Raw genomic sequence first — 20,526 nt, forward strand, 5'->3', positions numbered from 1 at the left:
CACAGCACTGCAGGTGTGGCCTCAGCAGTGCCCAGCACAGGGGGACAATCCCTGCCCTGGCCCTGCTGGCCACACCATGGCTGATCCAGGCCAGGATGCCACTGGCCTTCTTGGGCACCTGGGCACAGCCTGGCTCATGTCCAGCTGCTGTCACCAGGGGTCAGGAAGACAGAGTGACTGTGCACAGTGCAGCAGTGTGCACTGCAGGCTCTCTGAGTCCTCGCTTTAGTTCTTGTCCTGGTTAGGAGAGCAGCTCTTAGGGATCAACCCCTCTTATACCAACAGGCTGTGTTTCCTGCCTGCTTGCCCTGTGTCTTGCAGGGAATGGATAGGTTAATGTACAGGCAGAAAATCCAGCCAGGGTTAGTTCTAAAGGAACTGCAGAGATAAAGGAAGTGGTAAAAGTGGATTCACAAGATGGGGTAGGTAGCTCAATCTGTTTACCAGGCTGAGCAGCAGCCTGGGGTTGAGTGAGTGGCTTAAAAACTGAAATTACTTCCCTTGAAAGCTGAAATGACAAAAGATTGCTCCCAGGGCCAAATACTCTGCTGTGTAGCAGGTGACAGGGACAGGACGGGTCCCTGCCAGGTGGTGGGGAGCAGCTGCACTGCACAGCACAGTGCGCTGGCAGCACACTCACATTAGAGGGCTGTGGGATGCAATGACGGGCTGCAAAGAGAGGCACCCACCTCTCCTTCCCAAGGGCAGAGGGAAAGGGAACTGGAAGGCAGCTGGGGAAGATTTTAGACTGTAGCATCTATACGGTGTGTTAGAATAACAAAAAGGAAGGTTCTTGCTGTGAGATCAGAAAAGATGTTGAGTTAAAAGTTATTTCTGGCATCTGATTTTCATTTCAATGCAAAGAAAAGGAAAAAGAGGGAAGGAAAGCAAGATTTTTTTTTAATGAGCATATCATTACCAGGCAGTTCAAAGTTATGCTGAAATAACACAGCTAGGTTAAAAACTGGCCATGGATCACAGCAGTGGACTACTGGACTGGATCACAGCAGAGTGAAGCTCCAGCAGCAAATTCTATTGACCACCCCCTGGGATCTCTGTACCTAGGTATGTATAGCCAAGGGTGTAGGACCCACAGCAAGATTTATGAAGCGCTGTGTCAGGGCTCTGAGCAGCCAAAAATCCTTGGACCACTAAAATGGACAAAAGGACTAGGTCATTGTTGATTTACTAACTTTATTCCTACTCTTGAAGAGTATTTCCTTTATACCAAGACTTTTTTAAACTCTTGCAGATGCACTCTTCTTTTTCCTTTTCCCCATGCCTGCTTTTAGTATGACCATTAGCTGTGTGACCATTAGCTTATGTGACCATTAGCTGTGTGATTCCCCACTGCTGCATTGAAGCAGCACCTTTGAGAAAACGCAGTACTCAGAAACCTCATGTCTGGATCATGAAGGGTGGCTGAAGGCAAATAGACAGCCAGAAATGTGTCTGTCCACAAAATCATAGTTTCCATTGCTCATATTTGGAAGTAGCTTTGCATGGTATCTGTGGTCACCAAAACCATCCAGGCCCAGCTCCTTTTCTCTGTGGTTTGTCTGTCGTGGTCATCATTCACGTATGCACATTGTTTGAGTGCAACATTTATCCACAGATCTCCTGGTACAATGAACTGTTCTTCTGTTCCATGTGGTCTCATTTAAAAAAAAAAAAAACAAAACAAAAAACAAACCTCACATCCCAGAATCCCAGCACGAAAAGGTCAGTTTCTCTTTGGAATATAAGTGGTGAATGGAGGACAAGGAGTCTGTTTTCTTAGCACTGAGACACTGAGGCTTCTTACCCAACCCACCAATGAGCCCAGTGCAGTGCAGCCCAGTGCCTGTTGCCAGCACATCTCCAAAATGTAGTTCTGTGATTTCTCCCTTTTTCTTGGTTAGCAGTTGACTGCCACTGTGAGTTAGTGGCTTGTGCATTATGGGACTGTGCTGACATGGACTATCTTTAGGCAAGATGGTAAGGCAAGAGAGAGGGCTTGGCAGACAAATAAATTGTCTTTCTGGCTTTCTCTGAAATGTGATAATGAAAATATTATCTGCTAAAGAAATAGGAAGAAATCCCTCCTGTAATGATTTGGGAATCCCTATTGTTACATATCAGGAAAATAATTAGTAGAAGAAAACTGGAAGTCACATGCAGAAGAGGAATTAGACAATTTCCTGATAGAAATGTTCATCCCAGGACCAGATACTTATGTGCCCTAATACCATGGTACAGAAAGCACTCATACAATAAAAGCAGAGAGCAGCCAGACTATTGACCAAAGGCATGGGACCCCAGAAATGAAGGAATGAAGAAGAAGAATTTCATATCTGAAATCCTGTGTGTGCTCAAGGTTGAGTGACCCCCTGTAGACTTGATATGAACACCAAGTACCTCCAACCTGGTGGATGGTCCCCACTACCTGCAAGACAAAAGGAAGCTATTTAACCAGCTTGTCTGTAATGTTAGTGAAGATATTTTTATCCTGCATAGAAACAAAGCAAGATTTGCTCCATGTTGACAGCTACAGAGTAAAACCTTGGTGTTTTTCTGCTATGCCAGGTGACATGTGGATGGTTATGCGCCCTACTGCAGCAAAGGCACCAGAAAACATCTTCCTATTGTTAATTACTGAAGAGAGAAGCTTCAGTGTGAAGCGGGTTTTATTTTCCACACAATTTATGGTGTTGTTCCCCAGCAGAAATAAAAGAGATGGCCCAAAGGCAAGTTCCACCCGAGACACAGAGCAGATGCTGCCTGAGCCGATGGCTGCAGGGCAGGGCTGGCTGGGCTGTGTGCACTGTGCTGCTGCCCTGCACAGGGGCTGGGCCAGGGGATAAGCCTTCTCCAGCTTGGATAAGTATTAAAGAAAACAGTAAAAATGAAGATATATCTCTTAGGGCAAATCTTGACAGAAAAGCAGAGCAGAGATTTTTATTCCTGGAACCCTATCTACACTTTAAAATCTCTAGTCTGGTTAGATGCAGTTATTCTGTGTGACATCCCCAGATGTTCTACAGCTATTCACGGGCTCATTTTGTAACCACAGGCATTGATTTGAAACAAGAGAGTATGCACTTCCTGGGGCCTCACAACACCCTGTAGGGGCCCCAGAGTGAGGCTGCTCTGCTGTGAGCGTGCTGATTGTCTGCACCTGGCACAGTTGTTTTGGGTTAGCTACACTGCCTCAATAGGGGGGATAATTTGGCAGTCCAAGGTCACTCTTCACATGTGCTTGAACATGGGGAAAAGGCTGTATCTCCTCAGGAAACCATGATGCTGCTTGTGGTGGCCCCAGATAGCCTCCTTGGGGCAGCTGTTGGGAAGTGAAGAGTGTAATACTGAGTTTCTAACTCTCAAAGACAATGTTTTTTATCCTCCTAACAACCTGGAGTTTGGGTGGGCTTTGGACCTTTCACACAATTTTTCACAGGTGGCATGGTCTCTGGTCTCATTTTCCATTGCACTGCAGCGGGTTGCAGATCTGCCTGGCTTCACTCAGGCTTAGCCAGGGCTGGAGTGTCTTTTCATCCTGCCACTCCTTCAGCACCTCCAGCTTCTTCAACCCCAGTGGGGCATTAGGTCCAGGCCCAATGGAAGACCCTCTGGCTGGGATATCATAGAGAACAGGAGCCACAATGGAAGACTCTCTGGCTGGGATATCATAGAGAACCAGAGCCACAATGGAAGACTCTCTGGCTGGGATATCATAGAGAACCAGAGCCACAATGGAAGACTCTCTGGCTGGGATATCATAGAGAACAGGAGCCACAATGGAAGACTCTCTGGCTGGGATATCATAGAGAACAGGAGCTCACACCAGCTTCCTGCAGTCTGTGCCTGCTGCTGATGACCTGTGCTCGCCATGGTTTAAAGCACATCCCTTTCTTACATGAGACACTTAAGCTGTAAATCTGTCCTACAGTTAATTTCTTCAGGATCTTGCATTAGTGCCAACAGCTACACAGGTGTAGAAAGACACTTCAGATTTTTGAAGGCACTTCTGTTTTTCACTTTGCAGCTCAAGAGTTGCACAGATCTATACAAAATGCTGCTAACCCTCAGTTTTCCATTACCTTGCTGAGTCCCCTCACTTGGGTGTAAGCCAGAGTTTGTTTTTCTCAGTTTTGAGTTTTGGTGGATCACATTGCTAAGTCACCCACTCTTACTTCACTGGGATATTCTGCCTGTTTGACATTTTATTTTTTTCATTTTTTTTGGTGGTTAGAAACACTTGTCTTCAGCCTTCTGACTGAAAATAGGACAGAAAATGTTTTGCTTGAGCAAGAAATACCAATTGCTGAGAGAGGTTTTATTCTGGTAGATCCCTGTTCTCATCTACTCATCTGTGATTTCCCTTAGTCTAGTTCTTTAAAAGTTTCAACATGTTTAAAATAAAACCAGTTTAAAAATTCTCTCATTCCAAGGTATCCATCAGAAACCTTCTGTTTTTGCCCTGCTATTCTCCTCTTACACCTCATTTTCTTGTCTTCCACTCTCCCTAATACACAGAGCAAGTACATTAGGGCCAATCTCAGAGAGCAATGGAATGGGGGAGGCAGATGAAAAAGACACTACCTTTGCCAAAATCCGGAAGGAATGATGGAGTTTCATTCTCAGACATGATTTGATGACAAGAGTCCATGCTGCAAAGAGGTGCTCTACATGTGAGGGCAGTGAGCTGCACCAATAGACCCTTCAGCAAAAACTTGTCTAGAGATATAGGATCACAAACAGCAAGCAAGGAAGCACTCAGTGTTGCTAGAAAATTAAGCAATTATCATGAGATACTTTGCAGATGAGATGTAAATATACTAGAGAAAATAGGGGGACTTGGCAGGAACACAGTAAAACAGTGAGAAGGGATATGTGCTAAAGGAGTTTATAGGTAGATACCTGATCACAGGAACTGGGGGGGACAGGGGATGGTGCCACCTGATCAACAGATTGAATGAAGATTAGGATTTATGTGGAGGAAAAATAAATTCGGGGGTCACAGCAGGATTCAAGCTAGCACAAGTGTGTGTGTAAATTTTGGAAAAAGCAAAAACTGGACAGTGATGCATCATAATTTGTGTGAAATAACCGCCCACCACAACTGCGATGGTGCATTTGAACTAAGATTACAGGATCAAGTAATAACAGCGTCCAAAAAGCACATATACTGTTAAGCAGTTTAGACAGTGAAAAATCAAAAGAAAAAACTTTGCCCTATTTTAAAGGGTCAGCTTAGAGGTAGTGTGCTTTTGTAAGGGAAATGTCTAACAAATCTTTCTCCTTCAGACTATTAGGGCAAAGTCCCCAGTGAATTCTGTGGAATTTGTAAAGAGCTACAGTCACCAGTGCTACTGAGAGGATATTAGTGAAATGAATTATTGCAGATGTGGCGGTATCTTTGTCAATCATTTATTCAAAACTGAAGTTTTTCTTTTCCAATTTTAGTAAGATAAAGGAAATAAATGAAGGGAGAGGGGTGGAGTGTAAGACCATATCACCACAACTGAGATATTCATGAATATAGTCTCTTGAATATTTATTGTAATTGCAAAAGGAAAAAAAAAATTCAGCAAAAAAAATTAAACAAAGAAAATCCACTTGGTATACAGAAGTCACATACAAAAAGAATATCCAATGGAATACACATGGTTGCTACGTCAGCACAGAATTAAAACTCTCCATGTGGATAAAACTTGTACTGAACATTTAGACAAGAGCTCCCATGGATTTATGGAGAAGATTCACAAAATTTATCACCCAGCAGCATTTCAGCTAACATATTTTTTAAAACCACAGTAGCTATATTGCAGTAAGAGTTGGGGGAGAAGGCACAGATTGAGTCTCACCCCCTCACAAAGGTATCCTAAACACATCAATTTTTCCTCAAGAACAGTTCAGCAAACAAGTTGGTTTGAGAGAACCAGAACAGCTACATGTTATCAAGGAAAGCATTTATTTTTGTCTGCGTAATCACACGCCTGTGAGTAATTATAAAAAAACTAGGTGAAATTATCTGCCAGCCCTTGAACTGTCAGGTCACTTAACAACAAAAGGTTTAGGGAGTCCTGTAGCAGGCTGTACATTTCCATTTTAGTGGTACTTCATATTCTGACTCTTACTTTGTTGTTCAGCAACAATGATGCCAAGAATTTCCTTTTCATACTAAGCAATCCCAAATTTCTCTCTACATACATTTTCATTTCACTCTTGGTGTATAGAATTTTGCAGAAATTTTAATGGCATTAGGTAAAAAGAAGTTTTTTAAGGACTTTTCAGGTCATTGCAAGTACTGTCATGTGCTACTTAATGCAATTGGGCTACTTTGCTTTCTCAGAGAATGTATTTGATGACATCAGAAAGGAAATCCTTGATATCGGTTTTCAGTAGGTCTTAAAATTTCATTTTTTTGCAGATCAAGTAAATTAAAAAAAAAAACAAAATAAAGGAACAAAAAACCATAATTTATTAAACCTCACATATTGTCACAAAAATGCATCAGATAAAATTTAAAATCTACTTCTGTACCTTTTAGCATGGTACTAATGAATATATGGTTTTTTTAGGAAAATTGTCTGGCAAAACCAATTCCCCAATTCTTCCCCATGGCCCAGACTCAGTGGCCTGTCTCTGTTTAGTAAATTCCCAATGCAGATGACACATGCCTTTGAAGCTGGAGATTTAGCAAAAATTAACAGAATGAGCTTTTCTGTAGGCTCTATGGGCACAGCTGGGAATCCATGACAGATCAGTGATTCAGGGTTTAAGGTCCCAAATGTACCCAAGGGTGCTGCTGAGTACTGATGGCCTTGCTCATGTTCTTAGAAAGCCATCAGAATTATGTAAGTAAGTAGGAATAAATAAATTATTGGATGTCCCCTTTTAGTTTCATGGTCAGATTCTGACCTGCATTTTGTTTCCATTTGTACCTTAGCTTTATTCCTAATACTGGAAATGCCGAACTTTGAAGGCCATGTAAAAATGCAGCAAAGAATGTGGGTCAGTATCTTTAAGGAGGTATCTTCCATCTTTAGTATCTAGAGAAGTTAAGAAACTTAATTGTCAAAACTGACCAATTAAGGTCACCTTCCACTCTGCTATGCTATTGACTGTGACCTTGAAGCTGTTTGCAAACATGCTAAACTGGGGCACCAACCAAAGTCTGACAAGTCATCTGCAAGAATATTGGGTACTCCTATTTATTATTTCAGGTAAGTATTATGAGTTAACTGTATCAGATTAAAGAAAACATGTCCACATGATATTATGTAATACAGGCAGACAGAGCATGTAACTCTTTAAGAATAAATAATTAGCTCACCATAAATGCTGAGCCCTAACAGGTTCTCTTAATGCTTCTAGAGAACATGCTTTAAAAAATATAGGCAGACAGTTTATAAATGGTTTAAAGCATTTTCTGATGGAAGGCCTGTCCCACTAGTGTTGGTGTAACATGACAATTCTCAAAAAAGGACACTCAGAACTCTAAAAGTAAAATTGACATGCACTTGCAGTAAACATACAAATATCTTTAACCATAGTCTCATATATGAAAAATAGCTGAAGTTACGTAAGAATATTCTTACACTACACTGGTAAAGTGTTTACTATATAATATTTCTACAAGACGTGTACATTTACTAGAAATCTTAAGCCACACAGGCATCATCAACAGCTTATCACACATACCTGATGCTTCTCCCTTTCACACAAGTTTATATACACTGAGTAAATAATTAAATATTGCACTTATTGGCCCATGATTCCTCAGTTTTGAGGTATTCAAAAATAGAAAAAATATCTATTTTTATAACATTTTTTTCATGCAACATGTAAGACATTTGAAATACACAAATGCTAGTATATAAGTTACACATTGTGACGGTCCAACAGAGTCACAACACATCTGACATTACTGACAAAATACCAAACAGGAGTTACAGCACAAACATTTCATATATCACTAGTTGCAGGTACATGTCAGAATTACTTGAGGAGATTTATCACCAGAAGTGGTAAAGAATGTCTATCTCACCTTCACTTTTGTGTGTTACAGGTGAATCTGAAATTATGGGAAATCAGGACTTTTGCTTCCCCCCAGATCAGATACCAAGTACCTTATTGTACAAATGACAAGCCATCTGCCTCTGCTGGAACCATGGTTAATAAACTTCTGGTCTTCAAATGTAACACATTTGATTTCCAGCAGTAATGACAATTTAAGGATAAATTTGGGAAAAGTGGCACTGAATATAAACAAGTAACAGTGGGAAATGAATGAGTATCAAAGATGCACTACTGTATATATGTGCATATAATATGTGTGTAGTCACAAATTCTGCTTCACTGAACACCCATGGATAAGCAAAAGGGAAAAAAAAAGCTTAATTTGCAAAGGTGAACTACATTTACCCCTAAATAAAACTGGTAGAGTTCATTTGAATAATTGAAATATGTTGCCTTTTCAAATGAGACTGGAAAAGTGATCAACCTTGGAGAATCTGGAGTCAGAATGTATGGATCAATGGTGCAAATAACAAGAACTTATTTCCCTGTTGGTATAAGTGAAGATATGTTGCTAAACCCCCTGAGGATATCTCTATGAGGCTTCAAACTCATGGTGCCACATTGCTAAATCTGTCATGCTAAAGAACTAGGCTTATACATTGTGAGTCTGTATGAAACAGGCCAAGGAGGAATCAGGTTGTCATCAGAACTGAAATCTAGTGATGCCTGTAAAAATGTAAATAATAAAACTTACTTCTCTAAAAAAAATATAGAAAACAGTAGCTTGGGAGCGGTGGAGTTTGTAAGGGGGTTTCTCTTGGAATGCAATTGCAACATCATTTGTCTGCTCCAAAGAAACAAATGCACAACCACCAAATGTAGAATTTTTGCTACTTTTTTTCCCCCCCATAAAAATGGCAAATTTAATGCATTCTCAAAGTTAGGATCAAACTCCAGCAAATTTTGTGCATCCTGAAATAACACTTCATTTCGGAAATAAAGAAGATGCAGGTGGTACAGCTGAGCTGAGCAGACTGGGGAGAAAATTTAATCTTTCAAACTAGTGCTCTGGAAAAGGCCACATAGATGTAGTTGCTCAGGTAATTTCTCTAGGTGTTGCATTAAGTATAAGCACAAAGGAACAAACAATTCCAGCTTAGAGTCACTTACACAGCTGTTCAGAGAGAAAGAGTATTTTCTGATAGAAAATTAGGCTAGTTCACATTTATTTAAAACACCAAATGAACAAGTCTAAATAAACTCACCACCACCACACAAAAATAACAGACACAGTATTAAGTCAGTTGCACTTGTAACTTGTGAACATGAACTCTTAAAAGAATCAAAAACATGCATCTGAATGTTGAACCCAGCAGGGCTGGCTAGCTGTTCGTCAGGTTGCTGCCCGAGGCACCGCAGGAACCAGACAATCCCCATGTTCCTGGGTGCTCCCGAGGGATTTTCTGACCAGTATCTTGAAGGTGCAGAAAGCAGCACATTGTCAGAGCATGATAAGGCTGGTGCATGGCCCATGCACAGGATTAGCCTGCTGCTATAAGCTTTAGTCTAGATCATAACTCAGAAAAAGGATTGTATAGTATTAGTTCAGCTTCAGCTGGCACTATGTAGCTCAGGATTCTCTGCCCAAAGGCATCTCATCTCTCAGATTTAAAATACTCTGTGTATTAACTGCTGCATCTCACCAAGTGGATAAATCTCTGCTGAAGGGGGTATCTATGGCTGGACCAATGATTTGCTGTGACATTCAGTCTTATTTCTATGTTGAAAGTACAACAAGTTAATGCAAGGTGTGAAAGAACTTTTTCACTTTTTCACTTGTGATGAGGCTGAAAGTAGTTTTGTTCCTGCTATCCCAGTTTCCATCTGAGCCCTCCCTTCTTCCATCACAAAATATAGTGCTTTGTAGCCTGGTACGTGATATAGGTGAAGAACAAAGCGTTGATAGTTTAAATTTAGGCCCTTGATCAAGTTGCAACAGGTTCTTAAAAAATGTTCAGCCTACCTGGATTTAAGAAAATTGCAGTTCTATCCTGTAAGTCAAGAGGAGCTGAACCAGATTGACACAGGCTGCTGTTGGATATTCTATCCCATAGGAGGCCAAGGGATAATTTTACATAGAGTGAAAATTCTAACATTGCTAGTCCCCTCAGAATTCTTGGAATATTTGAGGAAGGCATGGTAAGTTACTTCTCAAAAGCTTTTCTGTCTTTACTGTTTCTCTACAAAAGGTAAGTTCTAATCGAGAAAGGTACTGAGATCATGATGCTTATGATCTAAATGTGACCAACTTTATAGAAGAAAACTCAATATTGCTGTGAAGCATGTGACTGCAAAAGCCAGCCTGTGATGGAAAATCAAAACCTACTTTTTCCCACAGCAGGTAACCCAGTTTGGAAAGAAAAAGCCTGCTTGAACTTTCACACATTTTCAATTTCAGAGAAAGCCATGATAGGATAAATTTGTTTTGATGGGACCACAACAGGTCACCCTTTCCAAACTTCTACTCAAAATAGTGTCAGCTGAGAGGGCTGAGTGGTTTTCCCAGGGTTTAAGTCTCATCTTGAAAAACTCCAAGTATTTTATTTGAACATTTTAAAAATTAATCTGACTCAACTCCATGACAATGTCTGAGTGTTAGTGCCAAGTTTGGAAGAGGTTTTAGGTACAGACTCATTCTCTGCTGCTGTATTTCAGATAAGCTTTTTTCTTTTAACATACTTTAGCACTCTAAGGAACAACACTACACTGACAGCTGCTTCCCTCAGCCACCCCATCTCATGCAGAAGGCCAAATATATGTGGAGGCCTAGCAGGTTAGTTGCCTCAGAAACTTGAAGCAGGGGTTCTCCTTAGATTTTGCTGTTACTCTTCTACCCAGACTCCTGATGCAAAATGAAAAGCAATTAATTAATCCCATTTATGTACAGAACTTTTAATCTATCACTCAATTTGTTTGAAAAGATATATGCTAATAATGTATTTCTACCACCAAGTCTAAACGATCATAGCCAGGCAGGAAGGGTCTAAATTCATTGCAATGGATACAAGCAAAGTGTGACTGCAGCAAGGGACACCTTGAAGTCTTTTTTCCTGATTGCACTGTGCACAGGAGATGACAACATCTCAGAGCAAAGCTAGAAGAATACTTGCAATTCTTGCCAAGCTGCATGATTCAGGATATGGCCAAAATCCTTGACAACTTGATTATGTCTCTCTCCTGCTCACCTGAGATGTTTCAGACTAATAATACAACCTAAGACTCATCTAAATAACTTGAGAGCAGAAGCTGAATTCTGTCTCACGGCTTTCCTGCTCCTTCTCGGGCAGGAGTCACTGACATAACAAGAAACACACGGAAAACTGCCCAGCAGCCATCTCAAATGAAGCTTGATCAACTTTGTACTGCTTTTGTTTTTTCCAATCAGCTGGCACCTAGGGTGCAAAAATGTACCAGGGAAACTCTCTCAGCACACTTAGCAACATGCTGTCTTAAATGGGGGAGGGAAAAAAAAGCACCCTAGAGAGAGAAAGAATCATTGTTTGCACAGCGCATACCTCTTCCACCTGGCTGGTCTGCCACTCTAAAAAGGAAGGTGCTTTCTCTTCACGGAGGTAAATCAGTCTCCATGTCTACTAGGGGGAAAACTGCCTAAATAAACTAGCTAACAGGACAGACATGGTTTAAAAACCCAGACTGAAGACGGCATTGATTAATTTAAGTTAGGCAGCCCAGGTAGAACCCTCCTGGCATGTCCTTTTTACATATGTCTAAATGCCTTGTTTGGAAGTAACTTTTATTGTGTCAAAGTGTATTTAGATTATTTAATAAAATTTTTTAAAGTGGCCATTTTCTCTTAGTGTGTATGTATCCTAGTGAGTTATGTATCAGGAGTTACATAAGTTACCTTCAAAAAACATAAACTGTAAAGAAGGATTTCTTTGCAGTTGTGAGTTATTCAGTGTACTATGTGTTACTTCCTTTTATTTTATTTTTCAGATTTTTCCCATTGCTGACAGTTTAAAAATATCAGCCTTATCTTAAATTCTGTCTAATTGGAAAAACAAAATAATCAGGGCTTCTTCAGTTATGCTGCTTAGTTAAAAAAGGTCACTATGATGTAAGTAAAGTAGTTTTACAAAGTACTTCAGGACACAGATGTAAGAAACTTCCACCAATTACTAGAGGAGTAAAAACTGTAAAATATAACTATTTTAACACTTTACCATAAAAGAATTTGTGTACTTTATTCTGCTACCTTCACAGTTTTTTGCTGATCTCTTCAATGTATTCAGCCTAAGATTAGAAATGTTGACAATTTTTTATTATTCCTAAAGTTTTAAAAATCCTAATTCTCCTGCCAAAAGAAAAAGGAAAAAAAAATCAGGTCAAACTTCAGTTCACTGACACCATCAGCATTTCTGCAATAGGTCTGAGTAAAATAGAGACATTTATAGCCATTGTGGTTGTAGCTGTCTCAGTGACTGAATGGGAGATGAAATTTCTGAAAATTGAAGCATGCAGGCTTGACAGCAATGTGACAAGGCAGCTTTTGGCTATGAACAACCAAACACAATGGATTTGGCTCTGTCAGACATAATATAGGACTGTATTGTTAATGTCTCATGCAGGCAGACATGGAAAGAGCTAAATAGCCTTCTACTACAGGGGTAGGTAAGACTGGGATTTCCATAATGATGGAATGAGAAATTAATTCTAGTTTCAGAAGATTATTAGCTAGGCATGCAGCTCCTATGTAAAAGCAAATACACTAGCTGTCTAAACAGGATGAAGTACCTAATATTTCTGAGTCTCTGGACTGAATATCCACATCCAGTTGGAAATTGTTGATGAAGAGTTGGGAATTTTGATGGCTTTGGGCCCAGGACCGAACTTCTGATTTCTGCAGTTTTCAGTCAGCCAGGATGTGTAACATAGTGAGTGTGGATTTTACAAGGCAAGGTGCTCAGGAAGTGTCCCTTGTACAAGTGATCTGGTAGAAGGAGGGATTTGCTCACTACAGGAATACTTCTAAATTCATTTTCAATCAGGAAAATATACAAGTGGCATCAGGAAGCTAAGTCAAAACACCCTGACCACTACCCTAAAAATTCAACTATGTAACTTGAAACCAATGAAGTGAGAGACAACTATAGGCAAACATGGTCTGAGGACATGGCACCAGCTGAAGTGTGACACAAAATAGTAAAAAGAAAAGATAAATTAATATGCACCCTGCATGCAAAAGCCAGGTTCTAATATATGGATCATCCTTTTAGACTAAAAACTGCTCCATCCCCATATGCATATCGAAACAGCTGATGTAAAACAAGACTGTTCTCCAAAAGAAATTAATAAGACAGTATAAATAAAGGCATATAGACCATTCATAAATACTCTGTTGGCAATAGAACACACTGGAGCTGCCTTTGCTGATAGCTGCATTAGCAGCTGCAGTTGGGCTGCTGTGGAGGAGGGGTGTCCTTCAGCTGTGTGTTCTGGTTGCTGGCAGCAATGGTGGGATTCGTCTCCAGACTTTCTGACATTTTGTCACAGATGATATCCACAAGTCGCTCAAACGTCTGCTTGACATTAATGTTTTCCTTGGCACTTGTTTCAAAAAATTCAAATCCTAAGAAAATAAAGAACATGTTTATGTTCTAGGCATGTTTTGGTATCTCCAATAAACATACAAACTTCTCTTGAGCAAGAGACACTCAGAAAGGAAACTCATGAGAGCGCACATATGAAAGAAGAGCAGTTAAAATTGAAACACAACCAGAGTAAGTACACTAGTGCTACTGGCTTTATACAAGGCTGGATGAAGTCAGGACCACTCCAAATATATTCCCTTAGAAAAAATTCTACTTAACACATTTTAATCTAAAACTTAATACTTGTTTCAGAGAATTATTTTAGGAAAGCCCTGTATGTACAGTCATTGGGAAAAAGTAATCTGCTGCTCCACCTCTAACTATTATGTTCCTCTAAGCATGTTTCAGTTGGAAAGAACTATTTCCATTGTGTTATTGAGGTGGTGGCAAAAAATAAAATAATGCTTGCAAAAGTACAGGTAAAAAACCAAGCAAGACAAGAAAAGACTTTTGCAATTTGACAGTTACTAAAGTTAGATATGAAAACATGGGATCAAAGGGATTCCCAATTCCAGAAACAGAACTAATAAAAAACAAAAAAAAACCCCAAGTAACATAAATGTGTGTAAGGAGGAAAACATCTTAATTTGTGCAGAAGGAGTTTTTATCTATTCATTCCCAATGAATAGCCCAAAGGCAAAAACCATAGCTATCCTTAGCCCTTAAGGGGCACTGGAAGTTTTTGTAGAGTGAAGACAGCTGTTCTAAGCCCTCCAGAGACAGTTTTCCTAAGTTCTCCTCTCTGCCTCCATTTGTACCACATCTCACCTCCCACATGTGTCTCATTCATCTAGGCCAGGTTTGCAGCTTGGCAGTCAGCCTGCAACCTAGAAAGCTTCTGCCAGAGCTGGGTCTTCCAGCATGCTTGTTTCCTTTGCAAAGCATTTGTGTTCTTTAATTTATTGTTTTCTAGGACTTTTCCCACATTTTTCCCAAATTAAGACATTGTTCACCCATTCCCTGATAATTCAGAACTTTCTTCTATTCCTGTCTTTCCACTACCTATGGGTTCAACATTTTATTTACAAAACATCTGATTCACTGGTAGCTTTACAGAAGCCTTTGGACAGTCTGCCTTACCCTTTGCATAACTATTGTGATTCCTTCTGATTAAATCTGAATATTAATGTGCAATTACCATCATCTTTAAGCATGAGAAAAATCCCTGACAGAAAATTTCAATTACTTGAAATTCCTGGCAGAAGGACAGAAAACAAATCTTTGTGGGTCTGGTGGTTTGGTTTGATTTTTTGAATGTTTTGTTTTATTCTGTTCTGAAAGGCCACATGAAATTTAAATGCAAATACTTTGGTCACATTAGTATTATGTATTCAGTATGCCATCTAAACAGAATCTAATCTACACATTCAGTCCTATAACCATTGTCTATGCAGCTTTTGCAATTTGAGTTCTACCCTAGAATTACTGCAGATAATTATATTTAGCTTGACATGATAACCCAGCAAGAAGTCATAAACAATGTACAAACTCAACTCTGCTCTGAATTTTTTTTGTATTTTTGATTTATGTAAGGTGCTGTACTGAAGTGTCACAAAGCACTAAAATGTTTAAATGCATAGAAGCTAAGCACTGGCAAAAGTTATGTTCATAGGGAGATTAGATAAAAAGAGCTACAAATATTGTACAGGGATTTATTTGGTCATATGACTTCTGTTATTGTCAGGAAGAAGTGGAAGTGTAAGCTCACCAGTATGACAATACATTGCCATAAAAAGTTTTCCATTCCACATTTCTCTGCAAAGCAGGAAAACTGTGAATAATAAAAGACCTTCTACAAAAATTACATACAAGGATATAGTTTTAATCTATAAGATGCTGCTTTAGTTTAGCTTTGCTTGCACATTTCCTTTGTTCTAAACTAGAAGGAAAATTAGGAAAGACAGTGTAGCATCACTTGCTGGTGGCTTTGGCCCTCCTGCAGAGCTCCATGCAGGAGAAAGCTGTTCAGATCATTTGGGAGCTGCTTGGAGAAAGGAAGATCCTCCACAATTTCAGTATGCTGTGTTGAAACCCAGATGCAGCCCCAGCCCAGCAATGCAATCAAGAATTTTCCACAGCTCCTAGTGTCTTCTCCACAGGAAGGAGGAAGAGAGCAGCTGTTCCACAGAGGAGCAAGCAGAATCATAGGGCAGAAGGGTTGAGTAACAATGGGGGAATGGTGCACCAAAGCTTGGGAGATGATAGGAAGAACACTGAATCTAAAGAACATTTAGGAGGGGAGCAGTTTTTACAGCTATAAAGGTGGAATAATGAGCACATCAGATGATAATGAAATAGCAGATATCATATCTAGGTAAGAAATCTAGACAGATCAAGAAAAGAGGCCCACTATCTTGGTGAGGATGTTTTGCACGAGAACATCATGCGAAATCTACAAGGCACCCATTCTCCAGATTAAATGGAGGATTACAGTGTGTCAAGCACAAAATAATTGATTCAAATAAAATACTCTGGAGTTTTCTATGGAATTTCAGATATGATTTCAATATAAGAAGGAAATTGCAGTCATAGCAGTGATGTAGTTGCATATCAGGCTATGAGGGTATTCCATCAATTTGGACATTAATTGCCTGGACCTGCTGAGCTAGGCTTTGCTGCATAGATGAAGCAATGGACAGAGAAAGTGGTAGAGCACCCTCTCCACAATAAAACTAATGCTATATTTTTTACTGGAACTGTTAGGTGGGAATTTTGAACAGTCTGGGAAATTAGCCCAAAGAGCTCCTTCTGTGTATAGACCTATGATAGGTGCTTTTTATATGCTTGAATGTGCAAATAAACATCCATCTTCCCAAGAACAGAATGGGGCATACATGTGAGCTCCTTCCAGGCAGTTCCTGCTGTAAAACAGATGCAGCTGCACATAGGTAAGACACTGTTCTCACAGGTGCAGAAATGGTAACACAAAAGAGTCTTTTTCTTAACTAAGACAGTTAAGAAAATCTTTGTGCAGTTTCTGGTAATCACTGTCAAAGCATCGTGGTTTGTACTGAGCAAGTAGGAGACCAGCTGGATTACAGAAATTCAGCATGAGTTCAGAATCTCTCTGATGCAGCCAAAGACACCATTACAAAGACCCTTGCAAGAGTGGCTCCTGCAGGCACTCAAAACAGCAACTGATTGTCCTGGGCAAGGGATTCAATTTCTCATGGGAGCACTACCTTGTGCAAGATCCCCCAACCAATCAGGTTGGTTCTTTTGTTTAACCAAAACCCTGCCTGTGGAACAGTTTCAAGGAGCCATACAGAATTTTTCCTAGCAGATTGTTCTTGGAATCAGGGCTAGAACTCTCTTTGTTTTCATTTTCTTATGGAATATTTTGCAGATCTTTTTTCCCCATGGCACCTCCTTCTCTACTGACTCATCTTGCAACTATTTTACTAATGGCTCTTAAACACCCTAAGCTTCATAAATCCCTGGGATGGACAGCCTAAATTCTATGACTTTTAATACTTTTTTCAGTTTTTTTTTCCACTGCTCATTATTAATTGAGATAAAATATTTTCTATGGGGCATAAGTATGAAGCGAGGCAGCTATCTGGTGCTGCCCAGGGAAGCAGAGCTCAAAGAACACCATGTTCCCACCACCTGTGATGATCTGTACTGCTGATGTGGATGAGGCCAGGCAGAGGAGATTATTGCAAAGACATGACAAGCCCAAGAGGTAAGTGGATAGGTCAGGCAGAACAGAGCTGAAACTCAGAAAACCCAACACACCCAAGTGTTGCCTGAACATATGTACAAAGTGTGTGGAACATGGAATATGATATTTTGTGTTTAATTCTGTTAATTAATTCTGTTAATTCTGTTTTTCTTTGCTGATTCCCTCTTTCCTTATTACTGACTCAAAGAAGGCTGGCGAGCTCTTGGCAGCCCCTACAGAGCACTGCAGCAGCAGAGCTAGACAGGGCACTGGCACGGTTCTGTTGTTCACCTGGTGATCTACAACATGCACAGAGCATTTAGATGGCTTTCCTGAATCATGCACACAGCCAGAATTACTGACTTTGTACCCTCTCTGCCTCACATGTGTGCTGGCTCTATAGAGGCTCCTTCATAACTGCTCATTGACACTTGTTTATGTCTGCTTTCAAAACATAGGAAAGGAAAAAAAGCCCAGAAAGCACAGTCATATGCAAAGAGAAGAACATTCTGCACCCTCTCATCTTCCTGAGAAAACATGACATCAAGAGCACAGGCTAGACAGCAAACTTTAAGAACATTTCCACAGACAATACAGACAAGATCTAGGCTGATGTTGATCAGGAGGCATTTTGGTTTCAGAGTGTTTTTCTACAATAAAGACAATTTAATTTATCACCCCATATGTTACATTTTACAGATGTCCACAAGGGTATGTTCCCTCACTAACTATCCTTCTAAATTTTCATGAAGACAAGCTTGAGCTGTGGTCCTTAGGGCTGCTTTTGCCAGTGTCTTGTTCAATCCAGAATTGCGAGCAGTAGTAGGAGACAGCAGCATCAGAGCAAGAAATGGCTGCAGGAAGCTGCTCCCTTTGTAAGAGTAGGGCATAAAAGGCAACCTTCAGGAAGTCACAGGAATTCATAATTTAACAATATCAATGTATATAAAAGAGAGGTGTTAATAAGGCCTTATCTTCTTAAAATTGCATCCTGTAGGTAGTTCTGAGCATGCACTGGCAGGCACTTACCTTCTTGCTGCTATGAATAGTATCTAACAAGTTTTGCATTCACATTACAGGCTGTCAGTCAAGGCAATTGCAAGACCTTTCTCCTCTGCTCAGACGTCCACTTCCTCAGAACTGTCAATATATTTTAGTCAAAGAGAGAAAGGATACACATGGCATGACTGAAAGGTCATCTCTCCTAGGAAGCTGGGCTGAAAGTAGCTGGAGACCACTGCTGTTCCTCAAACTATCTCCTACATCAGCAACTATCTGGTTATAGCAGCAGTTCTGGTTTGCTGTGCTTTGCTCTTTAGATCAATAGGATGGTATCTCTGCTGTCCTAACAAGCCCAAGTGCTGGACTACGATCAGAAAATTATTAAAACAACATTAAGCCTCAGAACAACAGGCTGCTAATATTATCTCAGTGAAGAGCAGTGCTCTATCACCATTCAAGATAGAGAATTAAAAGGAAGATAAACATTATTATCAGAAATGCTAAGGTATTTATCCAGTCTTTAGGATGGCTGAATTTATTAACAACAAAAAAGCTAAAGGCGGACTGCCAGCTGTGGTAGAATGGGCAGACCCAAGGGGCTGCTACTGGTCATGCTCTAGCTAGCATCTCATTTTCCGGTCTTTCAGAACAGAAGGTTTCATATAAATTCCAGTTGTATTGATTTTGATTGTCGTTTCTAGATACCTTTTAAATGAGTGCATTTGGGCAATAAATTAGATTTCCGGCAAAGATTTTTTTTGGGTGCGTGTTTACAGGAGACATGGGCTGAGCAACCCTTGCTCCTCATTGTTATTAAATAACTTTGCTGTAATGCAGCTCCCAGTATGTGAAAGCAAAGGCAGGTTGGCTTTCCTCTCAGTAAAAGAACATCCTGGGGACAGGAGCCTGTAATTGCTCTGCCAATACCCTGTCTGTGTTGTAGCTAAACAGAAGACTGGTATTTGTCAGTGCTGTCAGTCTGTCTCTTTCCCCTGGAACTAACATTTGCCCATTAAAAAAAAGCTAAAAAAACAGTGCAGGATGGAAGTTTGAACCAGCATATTGCAGCACAACCCAATAATTTTCATTGTTAATGCAAATTTAGAGGCAGCCATATGTCTGTGCTCTCTAAGCTGTGGGTGACCCTGCCTTGTGCACCACAGCCTCCAGTCAGCCACAGAGGCAAAACAGAACTTGCTGTTCTAGCAAACTGTGTGTGCTGAGGTGTCAGTTCCCACTTGGTTCCTGATTTACATGCCAAAATTACAGCACTAAAAATGCCTCTTCAGTTCAGTGCCTAAACTCACAGCTGCCTGGTACACACAGCATGCCCACAGATGCCTAAGGCATGTGCCTCCCCCCAGGACTCCTACCCCTGGCCAGTGAAGGTGCACCCCAGTCCTGATGCTGGGGAGCTGCTGCCTTGTGCCCCAGCCCTGGAAGGATTCAGAAACCATTCCCATTCCTGTTCCTGTTCCATCTCAGCAGCAGGTCTGCTCTTGCAGGCTGGGTCTGACCACCACAATTGCACACTCTGTAGGACCTGACACCAACACTGACAAATGCCCCCCTTTCAGGCTTACTGGCATGCTAAATGGTTTAATTTGAAGATGTGTATTCACAACTCAACCCTGTCTCTGTTGTCTCCCTGGCAAAACCATTACCTACACAAATATATGAGCCAAGAACAAAATGAAAACTAGTCAGGGGAGGATGATTCTGTTTGGAGGAAGAATTTTTGTTCTTGCTTTTGTTAGAAATCGTTGTCAAAGCACTGGGAATCAAGAGGAGGAGAGAGAGAAAAAAATGAAGTAGAAATAAGAGAAAAATAAAGAAAAAAATAAGGAAGAAGAAGAAGAAGAAGAAGAAGAAGAAGAAGAAGAGGGGGAAGGAGAAGGAGAAGGAGAAGGAGAAGGAGAAGGAGAAGGAGAAGGAGAAGGAGAAGGAGAAGAAGGAGGAGGGTGCCTCCATCTGAGCACATGTGTGTTAGGGGACACAGGACAGCTCTGGAACAGGTGACATGGGAGCCCATCACCCACACGGGGACATGTCGGGGTTCCTGGAGTGGAGGCTGGCAGGCCATAGGTGGTACCTGCAGCAGCCCCTTTCCTGGGCAGGCAAAGCCAAAGCAGCTCCCAAACGCCCCCGGACCCAGCACATCCCTTTGCTGTCCCTCCGTCCCTC

The 20,526-nt window shown here is 40.7% G+C and overlaps 1 protein-coding gene across 1 annotated transcript in view; it reads right to left on the reverse strand.

The window, feature by feature from the left end:
• Nucleotides 1-5,509: 5,509 nt before the first annotated feature.
• The window catches only part of RAB3C (RAB3C, member RAS oncogene family), a 120,062-nt gene continuing 105,045 nt past the window's right edge, over nucleotides 5,510-20,526 (reverse strand). The window contains exon 4 of the mRNA XM_005421978.2: nucleotides 5,510-13,654. Coding sequence (XP_005422035.1) covers nucleotides 13,467-13,654 — 188 coding nt within the window. The 3' untranslated portion in view covers nucleotides 5,510-13,466. The remainder of the gene's footprint in view (nucleotides 13,655-20,526) is intronic.

This window comes from Geospiza fortis, unplaced genomic scaffold, assembly GCF_000277835.1.
Source record: "Geospiza fortis unplaced genomic scaffold, GeoFor_1.0 scaffold443, whole genome shotgun sequence".
NCBI classification, from domain to species: domain Eukaryota; kingdom Metazoa; phylum Chordata; class Aves; order Passeriformes; family Thraupidae; genus Geospiza; species Geospiza fortis.